Here is a 16,833-nt window from a genome sequence, read left to right on the forward strand (position 1 = left end):
GGTTCACATGTGTTTGCCCCAAATGTTCCTGTTTAACTATCTATAACCCTCCCACCACCCATCTGTTTTGCCTCCTGTCACCGTACCTCTCCTCTGTTGTTGTTGTTTTCTTTAATAATGACTCTTCCTGGTGCCATCTTGCTCTCGGTAAACATGGATGCACCGAATGATGTCAGCAGGAGTTTTGCAGGGTAGCAGAAGACAGAGGAGGGGTTTCTGTAAGACTTAATTCACTAGCACCAGCATTTTTGATAAAGTGGCCATGTTGGCTGTAAGAGCAGAAGCTTCGTCTCTGTCACCAGTTTGGCACACAGACACTCACACATTCAGGAGCTTCTACTGATTGTATCCATTCCTTAACTTCTGATCCCTATTCCTGTTGTCTGCAGTGGAGATTGATGTGTTTCTTATGAATTTATTTAGAATTCACAAGACTATTTCAGGTGTGATGTGCATGAAATAAATACAGTATTTTTTGTGCTGTAAAAACCCTGAAGGCTGCTTAACCAGACAAAAGTGAAAAGTAATGGTTGCTCATGCTCCTCAGATTGCTCATAAGATATTAATTAAGGGCTTTTCAGTTTCTGATTACTGCAGACTGTAGGCAATTTAAAACTTATATTAATGAAGCTCATGTGTGTGCAAAGTGTGGAATGATTAAATTGTTTTTATTGATTCTGATAATAATCTAATATCTAAACTTCTATCAATTAATTATATATTTCCATTGTGTATTGTAGGATATGCATAAGCATCATTTGAATCATGAAAACTTAGTGGTGATTTCCATCCATCCAATTCAGTTTTATTTATACGGTGCCAAATCACAACAACAGTCGCCTCAAGGCAACAAAAACTCCCTTTTACCATAAAGAAACCTCCTGCAGAACTCAGGGAGGGGAAGCCACGACCGGTTTAGGTGGTGCAGAGGGAGAAAAATCCATGCATGCATCCATCTCCAGTTTTCTCCCACTCCCATTTTAGACTTAGACTTTAGACTGTTTTCCCCAGAAACATTTTCCAGTTCATCTTAGCGGATCTTGAGGTACCTCCAGGCCCTATTAGTTATAAAATCTCTTCAGGGAGCTCGGGACTATCCCAGGATCTCCTCCCATGTGGGTGTGGCTGGAAATCTTCCAAAGGTGAGATACGAAGCACCCAGGTTACATTCTTGTACCAGCACAGCTGGTGACTTGAATTGAAGAAGGAGCTTCTCCAGATACGTGAGAGTTTTATCTTTAAGGATGGGTCCAGCCAAGAAACTCATTCTTTGGGACTCTACACAGTGGTCAGTACCATGTGTGAGTCTTGGAAGCAAGTGTCTGTGCTTTCTGGTGCTGAGTCGTATTCTGGCGAACCTAAAGTCAGTATAAACAAAAATGTCAGGACCTGTGTGTACCTGTTAGCCTTTACGGGACTTTAAGGCAGATGATGTAGAAACATGGCCAATAAAGCTCATGATAGAAGACAAATGAGGTCACACAGTGGGGAAAACATCAATCCTCAACATTTTTAAGCTGATTTGTTGTCTGTTGTGGTTATTTTACTTCTGTGGGTTGCAAACATCACTCATTTGGCTTTTTCTCATGTTTGACTGTCACTGTATTTAGCTGGCAGTCATTACGTGCCAATCAGTCCAGCAATACCTCACCGAACTGATGTTGAGATTTGGTGTGAAAGACAACAAACCATTTTCTTGAAAAGACATTCAGAAAAAGGTTTTATTTACCTTTATTTCTTTATAAAACTAGTGAAAATACACTCCCCTATTACAGCACCTCTAAAAACTCAGTCCAGCATATTCAAACCCCGAGGAGGCAGCAGAGCCGACCACTGCCCCATCACGCCAGCCAAGCATGTGGGAACAATACGTTTTGGCTGTAAGGAGTCTCGTATAAGTAAGGTCATCATGCAACTTCCAAGAGACACAGGTTATGAAATGGCACACACATTTTTAATTTGTATTATAAAAAATTATTATCTTTTAATGTCTGTGAAGGTTCTCAGTCATCCAGGTCATCGTAGTCAAAGGAGCTTGCAAAGAAAAGCGTCTGGACTTCTTTAAGTTGCTTGAAGACGTTTCACCTCTCATTCGAGAGGCTTCTTCAGTTCTAAGGTCAAATGGTGGAGAGTCCCAGATATAAACCTGGTGGGAGTTTCCCCCCACAGAGGGACAAAAGGACCCCCTGATGATCCTCTAATCGCCTGAGCCAAGGTGTGGAACTGGGTGTGGTCCCAATCAATCATCATTATCTTTTAATACAACCCCAGTGGCCTAATGGATAAGGCACTGGCCTCCCTAACCAGGGATTGTGGTTTTGAGTACCATCTGGGCTGGGAAGTTATTTTACCAAATATCCTTCGGGATTAATAAAGTATTCTGAATCTGAACAGTCTGTGTAAGTGATGTTTGGCCATCTGATTTTAGCCTTGTCAGGTTCTTTTAGACCTCGGTATGACCTGTGGTCGCCTGCTCAATGCACTGAGCCCAAAAGGCTGAGATTTAACCCAGAAGTCAACGCCCATGTCTGCTGCTTGGAGGATATTTTATCGGAGCATGCCCGGTTGGTGACACTTGAAAACAAACCAGATGCAGCATGTTTGTTTTCAGGTAAATGCTGACAGTCACAGAGAGGGAAAGTTATTTTTCGGTTGGCATACAATTTACATCCATGCGTGATGTAACATTTTAATAAAGTTCAGTTGTGTCCAGACTGATGTAGTATGTGTAGACCGGTGACCTTTTGAAGATGCTATCGGCCACATTTGCATCTAGCTCATAAAGCTCCTTGAACCCCGATCTGGTTTCCGTGTTCTTATCTTAAACATGAAGTTTGCGCGTGACCTTTCATTTCTTTTCATTGAAGGCTCTGTGACCTCAAATGATTTTCAGATATTTTGTCCTTTGGAAAGCCTGATGATTACTGATTAAAATGTCAAAAAGACCATCCTGCCCGGCTTTCTGGAATGAATATCTTTATTCCTCATCTCTTTTCACTCTCCCTCTATCAGCCTTAATTGGGATCACAGTGCTAAATCTTTGCTCTGGCCTTTTTCCAGCCCTTCAGGTGCTCTCACCTTTCTCTCTGCTGAGCTTTAGATAATTTAGCTTTGTCGTGGACAGTAACAGGCCCGGTGATGGGTGAAGGGTGTCAGCATTCCCCAGGATATACTTCCTGCTGATCGCTCTCAGATGGATGTGAGCAGCCAGCTCAGGCTGAGAGCCAGTGCAGAGCTGCAACTATTCTGGCTTTACCTCAGGCAGCGAATAGTGTCCCTGTCAGCGACTGCATGAAGTCGGCTATCAAAGAGGGAGTAGGCTTAAAAGGAGTGACACGCTGAGAGCTAAATTAGGTCTAGAAAAAAATGCCTGTAATGTAATAATACAAGTGAAATTGTGTTTGATGAAGAGCTTTTGTTTCATGCTCTTAACACCTGCAGAGTTAATGACATAATGGGTCACCCCATCCAGGCTGATAGCCACGGTATTATGTCGACGAGGCTCGGAGAGGAAACTTGACACAGAGGCTGTCCGCTCTGATCGAAATGACTGATCTACCCCTGCTTCACTTTAGTGCATCTGACAAGACGAGCATGGTGACTCAGAGCTGACGGAGCTGAGTTGCTTGTTGGTTGTGGTGTATGGAAAATACCAGCTTTGCTGTGTGTCAGTAAGAATGAAACCTCCATGCTGCATCCGAAGTGATGTCACCCACTGGTTTCTGTTTTGAAACCTGAAATCTTGTGTTTGGGCTCCTGCCATGTGGATTCATTTATTTATATGTTGAAGACAGTTCGAATAGGAGGCATCATTTGAGAGAATTAATCCTGGTTTACTATGACAGAGAAATTAATTAACGTATTTGGTGATTAAACTCCAGTGATGCAAGATGGCAGAATCAAATCCAAGTGGTGGTAGGACTTAGGAGTTGACCCCTCTGGACGCCTCTGGAGTCTAGATGCTGGAGCTGGTAAAGATGAAGATGGACCTCTAACGCAACAATGAGGGAGGGGGTGGATTGCATGAAGGAGAGTCTTAAAGGAAAAATAATCAAAGAGCTCTAAGAGTTAAAGCGCACAGGATGGAGCCTGCGGAGGCAAGCAAGAAGATGATTAGACTAGAGTAATGATGTCAGTATTGAGTTTGACAGAGTGGGAAAGTGGAAGTGATGTAAAGAACAGACTAGCAGCCAAACAGCCAGGAAAGCAGGCAGATGAGCGATTACAGACCTTCCTTATTGAACTTACACATAAGCTTCATGTTGAGTGCAGTTATTAGCTAAATCACTCAAAATCCATTTCTTTTGTGTTGATTTCATGAAAAACGTAAACGGGCTCTGTTTTCGGTTTGCTTTGCACTTCAAGCTTCACTGTTGCTCACTGGTTGGTTAGCAAATATTTATGGGTAAATTTGTGTTTTCCAGCCAAAGTACTGCTGCTGATCACTGCTAGTGATCAAAGAAATCACGAGGAAGTTTTTGGTGCAACGTTTTTTTGAAACTGATTTCACCTACTGAGCCAGCATCCTCTCATCAACCAGGGGAATACGTGTTTTTCCCTACATGGTAGCTAACTGGTCTCCTGATGTCAAATTTTTAGTCATAGAATTTTGCTTAAATGCTCTAAAAAGCACAGACAGGTGAAGTCCGACAGACACCTGGCACCTACAGCAGCAACACACCTGTCAATCAAGCCAGCGATAGTTAGCAATAGTTATGAATAGGGATGGGTATCGTTTAGGTTTTATCCGATACCGGTGCCAAACCGATACTTTTGAAACGGTGCCGGTGCTTAAACGGTGCTCAAACCGGTGCTTAAAGAATGGAGAACACAAAATTGGTCCAAAAACCTCTCATGTTCAGCTGTTTTTTTGTAAAAAGATAACAATGTTAGCCTTTTCTGCAGCTATGGGGCATATATGGTATCACTCTTGGCTGGAAGCAGTGCTTAAACAATGGAAAAAACACAAACTTTGTCCAAAAACCTCTCATGTTTAACTGTTTTCCACTTTTTCTTTGGTCATTTTAGCCTTTTTGGCCAGGGTGAAGGGAGTATCTGCCATCAAACAAGAAGACAGCCGCATGTAGCTATGATGATGTTTGCTAGTTCACCTTACATGCATTAATGTAATAACGTGGTTAGCCTACTCAACGTAAATTACACACGAACAACATGAAGCTACTCACGCAGAGAAGAACGGCTGCTGCTGCATCATCATCCTCATCATTTCTGCTACACTGGCAGGGCTAGGGGCCAGGACTCTCCTCTTCGGGTTTTTGGGGGATGTTGCTAACTCCGGGTCCGATAACAGGCACCACACCTGCAGTAGATGTGCTCGGTGTGAGGTCTCGCAGCAAGCTATCAAATACGACGCATTTCTCGGCTTTTAAAAAAAAACGCTATGCGCCGCCAGGTGTTTCATCAGATTTGAGGTGTTACCTCCTTTGACAGTATCACAGTATCAGCTTAAAGCACTTGTTGCAGCTGCTGAGTTTGCATCTTTTGCTGTGAAGTGCAGCCAGACTTTTGACCGCTGTGGCTTGGGCATTTTTAATCTGTAGCTCTGCTCTAAAAGAATGTACGTACCTGGACCCGCCTACTATCCTTGGAAACGTAAAATGATTGGCTAGAATCTAAAGTGTATCACAGCTCAGGGAAATAAAGCACCGAAATGTGCGCTGCTTTTCGGTCTGGTTACTACCGTTTATGTCAGAACCGATGCCATCATGGCACCGGATACCGGTACCCATCCCTAGTTATGAAGGATGGAAACCAAAACTAGGTCCTGTTTTTTTGCAGTGACATTGGCAGTTTTATTTATAAAGCACATTTCATTACACGTAAACTCAATGTGCTTAACATAAAACTGCATCATGCACATGGAGTCGGTGAGAACTTTTGGACCCTTGAAGGGCTTTTAGTACAAGAGGTCATTTCACCGAGCGCTTTCACTTTCAGCAATACAACCTTCATCTTGTACTTGGCCGCTGTGGCGTTCCTCAAAGAAATAGTTTGACATTTTAGGAAAAACCCTTGCTCATTTCCCTGCAAGGCTTTGGATGGAAAGGTTAATATGACTCTAAATGTAAATATGGCCTACCAGCCATGAAATTATCATCATATCTCGGTTAGATTATTCTGATGAAAACACAAATGTTAAAAGGACAAATTATGCTTGGTGGACACGTTTTTGGTTGGTGCTTTGTCATCACCATGATGTTGCCAGGCAACCTGTGGTGGCTAAGCTAAGCTAATCACCTGCTGGCTCTGACTTCATTTTCAGCTTGCAGAAATTACAGCTGTTCAATATTCATTTTGAAACGTGAAGTCTCTGCTTCAGTGCAACTTTTTGAACTATTGCTAGCATTTGATATTGCAGCAATGCAGAGCTCAGAGGGTTTTGTGGTGCTGGGGTTTTCTGGAAATCAGTCGGTGTCATGGATATAATGCGGGAAACTCATTAAGCCAGAAAAATATCCCGAGTGGGTTTTCACTCAGCTCCGTCTCTGTGAAGGCAGAACAAACACGTGAGGCTGTCAGATAGACTCTGTTTTTTGCAGTTTCTGCCTCTGTCTGCTCTCCGTTAGACTTCGAGCTGCTGCTCCTCAGCTCGTTTCTGTGTGGAGTACTGAGATGAGTTTCTCTCGCGGGAGAAGCTGCAGAGTACACAGCTCTTTTCGTCTTTCTCAGATTCTTTCTGCCCTCACCTCGTCTCCTCATGCTCGCACTCGTTTCATCATTTAGTCATCAAGATGTGCTTCAGCGTTCTGCCAAGGGAGGCTAAAAATGGCTACCACCTCCCTCTGACTAGCTGAGAGCTATATGGTGCTCAGGCTGCAGGCAGTACTAGTAAAGTGAGAGAAAAAAATTCAATATCCACTAAAATGTGAGTGCACCTTCTTACTTGTTCACTCTATGTTGGAGTGTGCTTAGTGAAGTTCCCTGAGGGGCCTATCCAAGTAAACTAACTGACCTTAAGTACTAAACTTTTGTCCCTTTGGTTCTTGTCTCATTACAGTTAGCAAGAGAATGAATCTTCTCTGTGTCTTTAGAATTAGTGGTCAATAGCATTGATTTTACACAGCTGGTGAAGAAGAGACAAAAACAAGGCATTTCTTTTATATTCTGGACCGTTACAAAGACAGACTCAAGCATTACCTGTCACATAACATTTACAGATCTGAACAGCATCGCATGACTGCACCAATAAATTATCACTAACTCTCTTTTCCCTCCTGCACTCTGTTCAGATATAGCAGCTTTTACTGCTGTCTAAGCTTTTTTCAGAGCCTACCTTCATTTTTCCACTGGAAAAAGCTTAGACATAAGATGCTAACACTTTCTTTTGTATTTCTACACAATCCCACTATGGCACACTTTAATTTGCATTTTTTTGCAAATGCATATGCTTCATAAATTTGCTATATGTAGGTATATGCTATACTCTGGGAATGCATTGGTTGCATCAATTACCTTCCCACCCACTCAAGACAATATTTGACATTCAACCAGCCACACGAGAAGCAGCTCTCTGCTCTGCATTGCTTAAAATAGTGTCAGATGAATTTTTTAAGGAGGTCACCTCCAGCTGCACAGAGCAGATGAGGGCCGCAGGAAGTCAAACACAAGAACAGCTTTAGAGAATACAAATACTTCACTTCCCAAATGTCCCAGGTATGATTTGAATCACCCACTACCAGTGTTGGTCAAGTTACTTGAAAAAAGTAATCAGTAACTAATTAGCGATTACTTCCCCAAAAATGTAATCCCGTTACTTTACTGATTACTTATTTTCAAAAGTAATTAATTACTTAGTTACTTTTTAAAAACATGATTTACAACCTGAATAGGTGATAAAGTGATAGATCTTTCAGCCCAATTCTACTTTTTCTGCATAATCATCATACAAAATGTAATCAAATGAAAAAGTCTCTTTTTAAAACTTGTTTTATCAGTTTTAACCTTTTAACTTTATGCATCAAGCAAAAATTATATGTAAATTATATGCAACATTCTCTGACTGGAAGAAATTTGTTTAACATTTAAACTTATTTTCTGCACATTCCAGCACATTTTATATATATATATATTTTTTATGTGTTTACACTCAGTCTTTCAAATAGATGCAAGTAAAACACAGCAGAAAATAAATAAAATCAAAGACTAGCGGTCCTTTTGCTCTATTTTCACCTGTACAGCAGGACTAGGGTAGGCGGAGGTTTACCCTGGTGCAGGTGTGCAGCGGTCAGTGGAAGAATCCGCGAGTTTCTCTGTGAGTTTCCCATTACGTCGTAGCTACTCGGTGCTTGCTCGGAAGTTTAGGGTTTTTTTCGCTGTAAAAAGAAGTTTTCTTCCCACGCACAACGGACGCCAATGTTTTTGTCACTTTTTATGGAATCAAACTCAAAGTAAGGTCAGTACTTCCACGCTTTAAACGCTGCACGCTCATACTCTCTCTGCACTCGATATATGATCCATTGTTGATCTGCACACAGCTGTTGTCACAAACGTCGCACTCGCTTACGTCACTGTCATGAGACATTCTCGCAAAAAAATCACGGTTTTAGTAACGCAGTAACGCAGCGTTCCTACGGGAAAGTAACGGTAATCTAATTACCGTTTTTGCAATAGTAATCCCTTACTTTACTCGTTACCCGGTAGTCACGCTGTTACGACCCGGCTCAAAGCCGCAACATAAAAACGGAGACGAATACCAGAGTGTAGGTGAACAGAGGTTTTGTCTTAAAATGGAACATCAGGTCGGCTAAAATGGCTGGTGCCACCAAGGCAAAGACAAGTGAGCTCTCCGGGAAGCTTGCCTCAGGTATGCCTTTATCCACACCTGACTAGGTGTGGTCAATTAGCACCAGCTGAACACACTGAGCAGATTAGAGGCTGCAGAGGGACGTAACACGCGTGACTACCGGGTAACGAGTAAAGTAAGGGATTACTTTACGTTACTTGTAACGCGTTACCCGCCCATCTCTGCCCACTACCCTAAAAATGAATTACCTATGCAAACCTATGATGCTAGCTAGCTTGAGGTGCTTTACCCTGTCCAGGTGAGTTGCTCACCTCTGTTTTTGGTGATGCCTGCTCTGTTCTGTGCTGTGAACAGAGCCAAACGTCCAAATATAAATCGGTGGATCTTTAACAACTGTACAAGTTTACGTGTCCATTTTCTACAACTGTTTAATGCACATGTGACACTCTTGTGAATGCTTGGAGCAGTTGGATGGTGTTGACTTTGTAATGAAGACAGCTTATGTGTGCTTTTTGGGCAAAAATGAAGCAATAATATAGGATAGCACGAATACAAAATTGCATCAGATAACAATGCTTTGTACGTGTAGGAAGAAATGCATAATAGTTTTACATGGGCTCGTAATGAAAATGCACCAGCGGGGTTTAAATGCTCTGTATTAATTTTTCTGGCAAATAGGCTGTTTGTAGTCCTCAGATATTAATATACACGGTGTGTGAATTTGTCAGCAAGAGAGTTTTAAATAAACCACAGCAGACTCGGGCTCTGTAATTATCTCCCTGACAATAAAGGTAACTGAATGTAAATCTTCTTGTGTAGTATCGCTAAGCGCTAAATGGATATTGACTAATTTTAGAAAGCTGACTTTTTCACTTCTTCCTCCCACTCGACGGCATCATGCTTCACTGTTAAGGGACCACTGTTTTATTTTTCCGGTTTTATTAAAAAAAATCTGTAAAATTCAGAGGCTGACTTCCAAAATCCCCTGAGCTGGCCAGCTAATCCTGTATTTAACTGTTAAATTTGCATGTTCTCGTCCTTCTTTCTGCCGGCCAGCCTCCCAAACAACAGTGCTCCCTCTCTGTCCAATTATACTAAGAGCCCGATGCTCACTGAGAGCCAGTTGCACCAGCTTTCAGAGGATCAGCACAAACTGGCAGCAGAAATGACTCTGTGTGCTCTGTTTATTATGTATATGTGTGTGTGTGTGGAGCTGGGTGGCTCTGGTGTTGGCAGGAACTGGTGTGAGAGATTTACAGCTGAAGGCAATCCTGCCTGGCCGTCCTTCCAATCTGTTTCCCTGGTAACGGTTGCATTTCGGAAGCTGTCGGAAAACGAGGGGGGAAAAATGCTCTGCTGCCCAAACTGGGCAAACTGGGAACAAGATTTTATTTATGAGATTGGACAGGATGCACGAAGCCCACATGGAGGATAATTCAAGCCACCGAAGCTTTGCTTTGAGACAGAGACTGAAGAAAAAGAGCAGCACTGGGTTTGTGAGCCAGGATTGGAGTGTGTAAATATTATAAATCAGCTTCATTAATATTGTAACATGATTACATTTGGATCTTGCTTTTAATTATACCACCGGGTTGGTTGTCGAGATTTCTAAGACTGAAAAACTGTGAATTTAGGAGAGCGAAGGTGCTTATCATCTCACAGGGTGCCGTCAGTGTGGTCAACTGCTTGACTCCTTGAGGCGACATTTGTTGTGATTTGGCGCTATATAAATAAAATTGAATTGAATTGAATTGAATTTTTCAGTCCTTTTAAATTTCTGCTTTGTTGTGCGTGCTATGATATTGTGTGTGAAAAGTATTTATTGTAAGACTGATTGTAGTGTGAACCTGTGTTCACTTTACCAGAGTGAACGCACAAAGCTCCCTGAAACCCATGCTATGATTACCAAACAGGAAAGAAGCTGATGTGGTAGTTTGACTTTTTTACAGGTGTTGTGAGAGAAGAAAAGGAACGACATAAAACTATAACATAAGGCTATAAAACAAACTTTAGCTTCCAAGTTGGAAAGATAAAAATTGAAGACTCTGTGAAATGTCCCACATAGTTGTCCAGTGTTTGACTTAATGTGGGACTGCAGAGGATTTGTATGCCTGGTAGGCCTGTCCCACATCCTGAGACAGTGTCCCACATTTTCCCACATTTTCATTTGCTCAATTCTGCTAATATTCAAAAGTCAGCGGTGCAGGACAGACATTATCTTCTGGCTTTTATCCAGAAAACTCTTCTTTTTTTTTAATCTTTATGACTCGCAGAAAGCAAGAAATCTCTCATCATGGATGAAGTGCAGGCTCCACTTCTGCTGCACCTACACCAACACTAACAGGGTCATAAATTGTAGGGACAAGGTAAAAAACTTGGGCGTGTGGTTTGACATGGTGCTCTCTTTCGAGTCTCATGTAAAAGAGATAACAAAGACCGCCTTTTATCATTTGAGGAACATCGCCAGAATCAGACAAGTTTTGTCAAGTGACACTGCAGAGGTTCTTGTCCATGCATTTGTGTCCTCACGTATTGATTATTGTAATGCTCTTCTTTCTGGGCTACCAAAGAAAAGTTTCAGAGGTCTACAGATGGTGCAAAATGCAGCTGCTCGCATTTTAACAAGAACTGGGAAATTTGAGCACATTAGCCTGTACTGAGATCTCTTCACTGGCTACCTTGTCAGGTTCGAGCAGATTTTAAGGTCCTGCTGCTCACCTACAAGGCTTTAAACGGACTGGCACCTTCATACCTCTCCGACCTTTTACATCTTTACGTTCCATCCCGTGCTCTCCGATCTCAGGACTCTGGCTTTCTAAAGGTTCCTAGAGCCAGAAAAAAGACAATTGGAGAGCTTTTTCTTTTCGTGCCCCGTTTCTGTGGAACAACCTCCCTCAAGATGTTAGGCAGGCTGCTCTGTGGAGGTTTTTAAAACTAAGCTGAAGACACATTTGTTCACCTTATCTTACAAGTCTTAATTCTGTGGCTTTTAGTTTTTAATTTTTTACTGTTTTTAACTTGTATTGTGTCTTTTACCTGTATTGCTATGTATCGCTTTTATTATTATTATTATTTTATCTTTTTAGTTTCAAATAGTTGTACAGCACTTTGTTTGAAAGCGCTTTATAAATAAAGTTATTATTATTATTATTATTATTATTATTATTATTATTATTATTATTATTAACAGGGAACGTTTAGAGGGTCCACAAAGTTACGCAGGTTTCAATGAATGTGATGGAAACCACAAAAACATATATCTGTCCTCGACATGCTAAATAATTGGAGTTAATTAAGTGTAACATACACGACTTTATTAGCTTAGCCAATTAGCAGCGTGTCCCAAATAGTCTCAGACAAACACTTTGATTCATTTTGTTGGTGTTTTCTGTCTTTTTTATTGTTCCTGCTGCTGCATTTCTAAAACACAGATGACACACAAACACAGATGCTAACAATGCTCATTCTGCACAACAGGACATCGATTAAAATACATGTTTATGACAAGCTGGTAAAGGTAGGCCCGAATTTACTGTACCAATGCAGTTTTATTGTTATATAAAATATTACATACATATTACATGCTGATTAGAATCTACAGAATAATTAGCATATTACATAAACAAATAAATGTATAGGAGAGTAAAAATGAAAATATCTGACTGTGAAATGCAAGTGCAGTGTTTGAGTACATGTACTTCCTTTGTATAATGAATATTTGAAGGGCTTGATCTCATTATTTGCTCATTATTTGAGTAACTTTCAGGGCAGCCTGCAGGAGTGTGATGACCTGGGTCTATGACAGGCACTAGACTGTGTTTCTGTATCTGGAGAGCTGATTAGGTGGGAATCCAGGAAGCTCTGCGTGACATTAGAACTTGTGAATTGTATGACCATGTTGATGTCCCAAAGACATCCATTTTTTTTGGAAATGATCAGGTTGTATTTCCATAATAACTGCATTTAGTCTTAGCAGCAGACTTTGAATAGGACAGAATAGAAAACCATCATAAAAATGCACATGAGGTTGTTGCAGTATGAGCTTGTTTCTAGGGCACTGCAGTAAAGCAAAATAATAACGCTTCGACTCATCCGCCTGAATCTTATTATACAAAAACATCCTTTTTATTTGGTTACAACAAATTAAAGTTAGCCAGTGTCATTTCTTCTTTCAAATCACCATCAAATGTCTGTATCGTATATAACAAATGTAATAAAAAAGCAACCACAACCTTTCATTTCGGCGTTGTACTGTGCAGAGGTGTAATGTGGTTCTGGGTAACTGCTAGAAGACTATAATGTTTCCGAGAATTTAATTTCCATCAAAAACACGACTTTAGGCAATGAATCAAGCATTTGAAAATATGAGATATCATAAGAAAGAAATGCAATGAAAAGGCCTTAATGTCATTGCTGCTTTGGTGCCTTAATAAGATGCTTTAATGTGCAATTTGATCACATGAATCTCATCCCACTGCTAACGCTCTCGTTCTGTCACTCTGTGTCCTGCAGATGGCGCTCCACTGAGTGAACTGTCCTGGTCATCCTCCCTGGCTGTGGTGGCCATCTCGTTCTCGGGTCTCTTCACCTTCGTCTTCCTCATGCTGGCCTGCCTCTGCTGCAAGAAGGGCAAGATTGGCTTCAAGGTGCGCCTCTCCATCTGCTTCCATGTGCAATATGATTACGTCTGAGGCATAGAGTCAAATCACACATTTGCGCATAAATTAACGCACGAGTTTATGGACTCTTGCATAGAGATGTGCATGCTTGCTTTCCCTGCACATAAGTGTTACTGCAAATGGCCTAAAAGCAGAACATTCCTCACAGTTTGTTATTAGATGACCATTATCGGCACATACTGTCTTCACCCACTTATACTCATGTTGATGGAAAGAAGGATAAATAGCGCACAGAGGTGGTGTTGTCCGTGTCTGTGGAGTGGTCGGAGGCCTGCAGCTGATGTTAGACCCCGTTTCTGAGCAAAACGCTGAAATGGGTCATGGCACCCGAGAAAATAGGACAAGGAACAAGGAAGATGGTGTGTGCAAAAATACTTGAATATGTGCCCTTGTCTGCAGTTATTCTGTTTTATTGTGAGCTGAGTTTCCTTTTGCAGCTGTGCTGTAAACGAGTGTGGTTGTTTACAATCAGGGTTTGAATGGAAACCTGCAGTATGTGCACTCACAGGTCGTAGCAGGTGCCTTCATCTCGGTATTTTTCCTCTGCACAGTCTCACCAGCAAGAAAATAACAAGAAACAGAGGGAGGTTGTTATTTAACTGAAAACTGTAAGATAGACTTAAACATTTAATAGGAAATTAAATGGAAAATAACAAAATCCACAATGGAAACTGTTTGAAACTAAGTTAAACTCTCGGATCTGCCCACTGTCTCCTCCCAGCTGGACATGGCTTAAAACATCTCACCTAACAGCCAACCAGCAGTGCTCTGCCACGACTCATCAGGGAGTTCACTTCCTATTTGAAATGGGGGAGAAGGGATAATCTACTTGGTCAGCAGCAATGCTTAGTGGTTGGTTCATGCCACATTAAAATCCATGCAATCAGGGTCCAAAGGTAGCCAGCAGAGTACCTGCATTCATCGTCATTCTCACCACCTCTTATGTGTAGTCCATGAGTTTGGACCGAGGCAAGGCTGAAATGGATTGGACATGTGTCGTGGAGGGATAGTGGATAGATTAGACAGGATGCTGAAGATGAAGCTACCAGGCAGGAGGAAAAGAGAACACAGAGGAGGTTTGTACAGTAGATGCAGATGACGGAGGGTTGGTGCAACACAGAAGGATGCTGGGATGGGGTCAGGTGGAGGCAGATGATGATTCTTGATCATGACTGTTCTGCTAAGTTCAATTCAATTTCAATTTTCAATTCAATTCAATTCAATTTTATTTATATAGCGCCAAATCACAACAAATGTCGCCTCAAGGCGCTTCATAGATACAGAGAAAAGCCCAACAATCATATGACCCCCTATGAGCAGCACTTTGGCGACAATGGGAAGGAAAAACTCCCTTTTAACAGGAAGAAACCTCCGGCAGAACCAGGCTCAGGGAGGGGCGGGGCCATCTGCTGCGACCGGTTGGGGTGAGAGAAGGAAGACCGGATAAAGACATGCTGTGGAAGAGAGACAGAGGTTAATAACAGATATGATTCAATGCAGAGAGGTCTGTTAATACATAGTGAGTGAGAAAGGTGACTGGAAGGGAAAAACTCAATGCATCATGGGAATCCCCCGGCAGCCTACATCTATTGCAGCATAACTAAGGGAGGATTCAGGGTCACCTGGTCCAGCCCTAACTATATGCTTTAGCAAAAAGGAAAGTTTTAAGCCTAATCTTAAAAGTAGCAATAGCTACACATGATCGTTTAAAACAATGAACATCAACTCAGAAATTGTTTCACTTTCTATGACTGCAACTAGTGGCAGAGAACAGCTGTTCTCCCAGAAGTGAAGCAGGCAAGACCCTCCACCTCTTTTGATTGTAAGGGTCACAGGTCACCTGGTGAGAGGCAGCCTGTCTACAAACAGTCAACTCGGCCTGAGTGCAGTCACTCTCAGACATGATGACATGATTTGCAAATAATGTCATCCAGTTTATGAACACATAGATTGCCAAACATGGAGCGATCAATCTGAGGCAGTCGTTGCCAACAAGGGCAACTTGTCTGCAATACATCTCTTTGCAACAGAAGACTCGGCTCAACTAGTTGGCAACTGGTTTTATACTGGTTCCTATATGAAAGCAAGGTTGCCAAGAAAGTATGTAATGTTTTAGTTAACTTGCTGTCCTACATCACCTACCTGGAGTCCAGTCCAGGTCAGACGCGTTACTGTAATCTGATTACTTTTTTCAAGTAACGAGTAAAGTAAGGGATTACTATTGCAAAAACGGTAATTAGATTACCGTTACTTTCCCGTAGGAACGCTGCGTTACTGCGTTACTAAAACCATGATTTTTTTGCGAGAATGTCTCATGACAGTGACGTAAGCGAGTGCGATGTTCGTGACAACAGCTGTGTGCAGATCAACAATGGATCATATATCGAGTGCAGAGAGAGTATGAGCGTGCAGCGTTTAAAGCGTGGAAGTACTGACCTTACTTTGAGTTTGATTCCATAAAAAGTGACAAAAACATTAGTGTCCGTTGTGCGTGGGAAGAAAACTTCTTTTTACAGCGAAAAAACCCCTAAACTTCCGAGCAAGCACCGAGTAGCTACGACGTAATGGGAAACTCACAGAGAAACTCGCGGATTAAAAGATTAAAACTAATAAAACAAGTTTTAAAAAGAGACTTTTCCATTTGATCACATTTTGTATGATGATTATGCAGAAAAAGTAGAATTGGGCTGAAAGATCTATCGCTTTATCACCTATTCAGGTTGTAAATCGTGTTTTTAAAAAGTAACTAAGTAACTAAGTAATTAATTACTTTTGAAAATAAGTAATCAGTAAAGTAATGGGATTACTTTTTGGGGGAAGTAATCAGTAATTAGTTACCGATTACTTTTTCAAGTAACTTGACCAACACTGGTCCAGGTTCTGGCTGGACTCTGAATGTAAGCAGTTAATTTAAATTTCTGTTGATATAAGTCAGATTTACAATAAATGGAAACAGATTTGCAATTTTTACCAAGCACATTAAACAGACTGGACCCTGTTTTCTCTACTGTGACTGTAGCATTACATTGACATCACCATGATTAGTGAAGACATGGCGACTTCTCATTGGCTAAAAATTACTTGGTAATCATTTCCTTTCACCTAATAGCATGTTCGCAGTCCAGGTTGAGCATGTTAGCATTAACTAACACTTCCAAAATATCCTATTTGCACCTTTTTCAAAATGTGGGTGCAAAAAAACAAATATTTAAAAAAAAAAAAAATTAATTTCTTTGCTTTGTTAATACGACGTTCTCTTTGGTCTCCCACAGCAAGCCTCTGCTGTGCTCCATATTAATGATTAATTCTTTACTTTATTAATTTATGTTGCATCATTATGTAAGGAATTAACATAATTCAAGGCGCTTTAGAGGAAATTGCAGAATCATT

General features: G+C 41.2%; 1 protein-coding gene across 2 annotated transcripts in view; it reads left to right on the forward strand.

The window, feature by feature from the left end:
- The window catches only part of lmtkb (lemur tail kinase 1 b), a 79,218-nt gene that overhangs the window by 29,380 nt on the left and 33,005 nt on the right, over window positions 1–16,833 (forward strand). For both annotated transcript variants that reach the window (XM_087844949.1, XM_087844947.1), the window contains exon 2: window positions 13,277–13,410. In XM_087844949.1, coding sequence (XP_087701075.1) covers window positions 13,366–13,410 — 45 coding nt within the window. In that variant the 5' untranslated portion in view covers window positions 13,277–13,365. The remainder of the gene's footprint in view (window positions 1–13,276; window positions 13,411–16,833) is intronic.

Source organism: Neolamprologus brichardi, chromosome 8, assembly GCF_056152115.1.
Source record: "Neolamprologus brichardi isolate AB-2024 chromosome 8, ASM5615211v1, whole genome shotgun sequence".
Taxonomy (NCBI): domain Eukaryota; kingdom Metazoa; phylum Chordata; class Actinopteri; order Cichliformes; family Cichlidae; genus Neolamprologus; species Neolamprologus brichardi.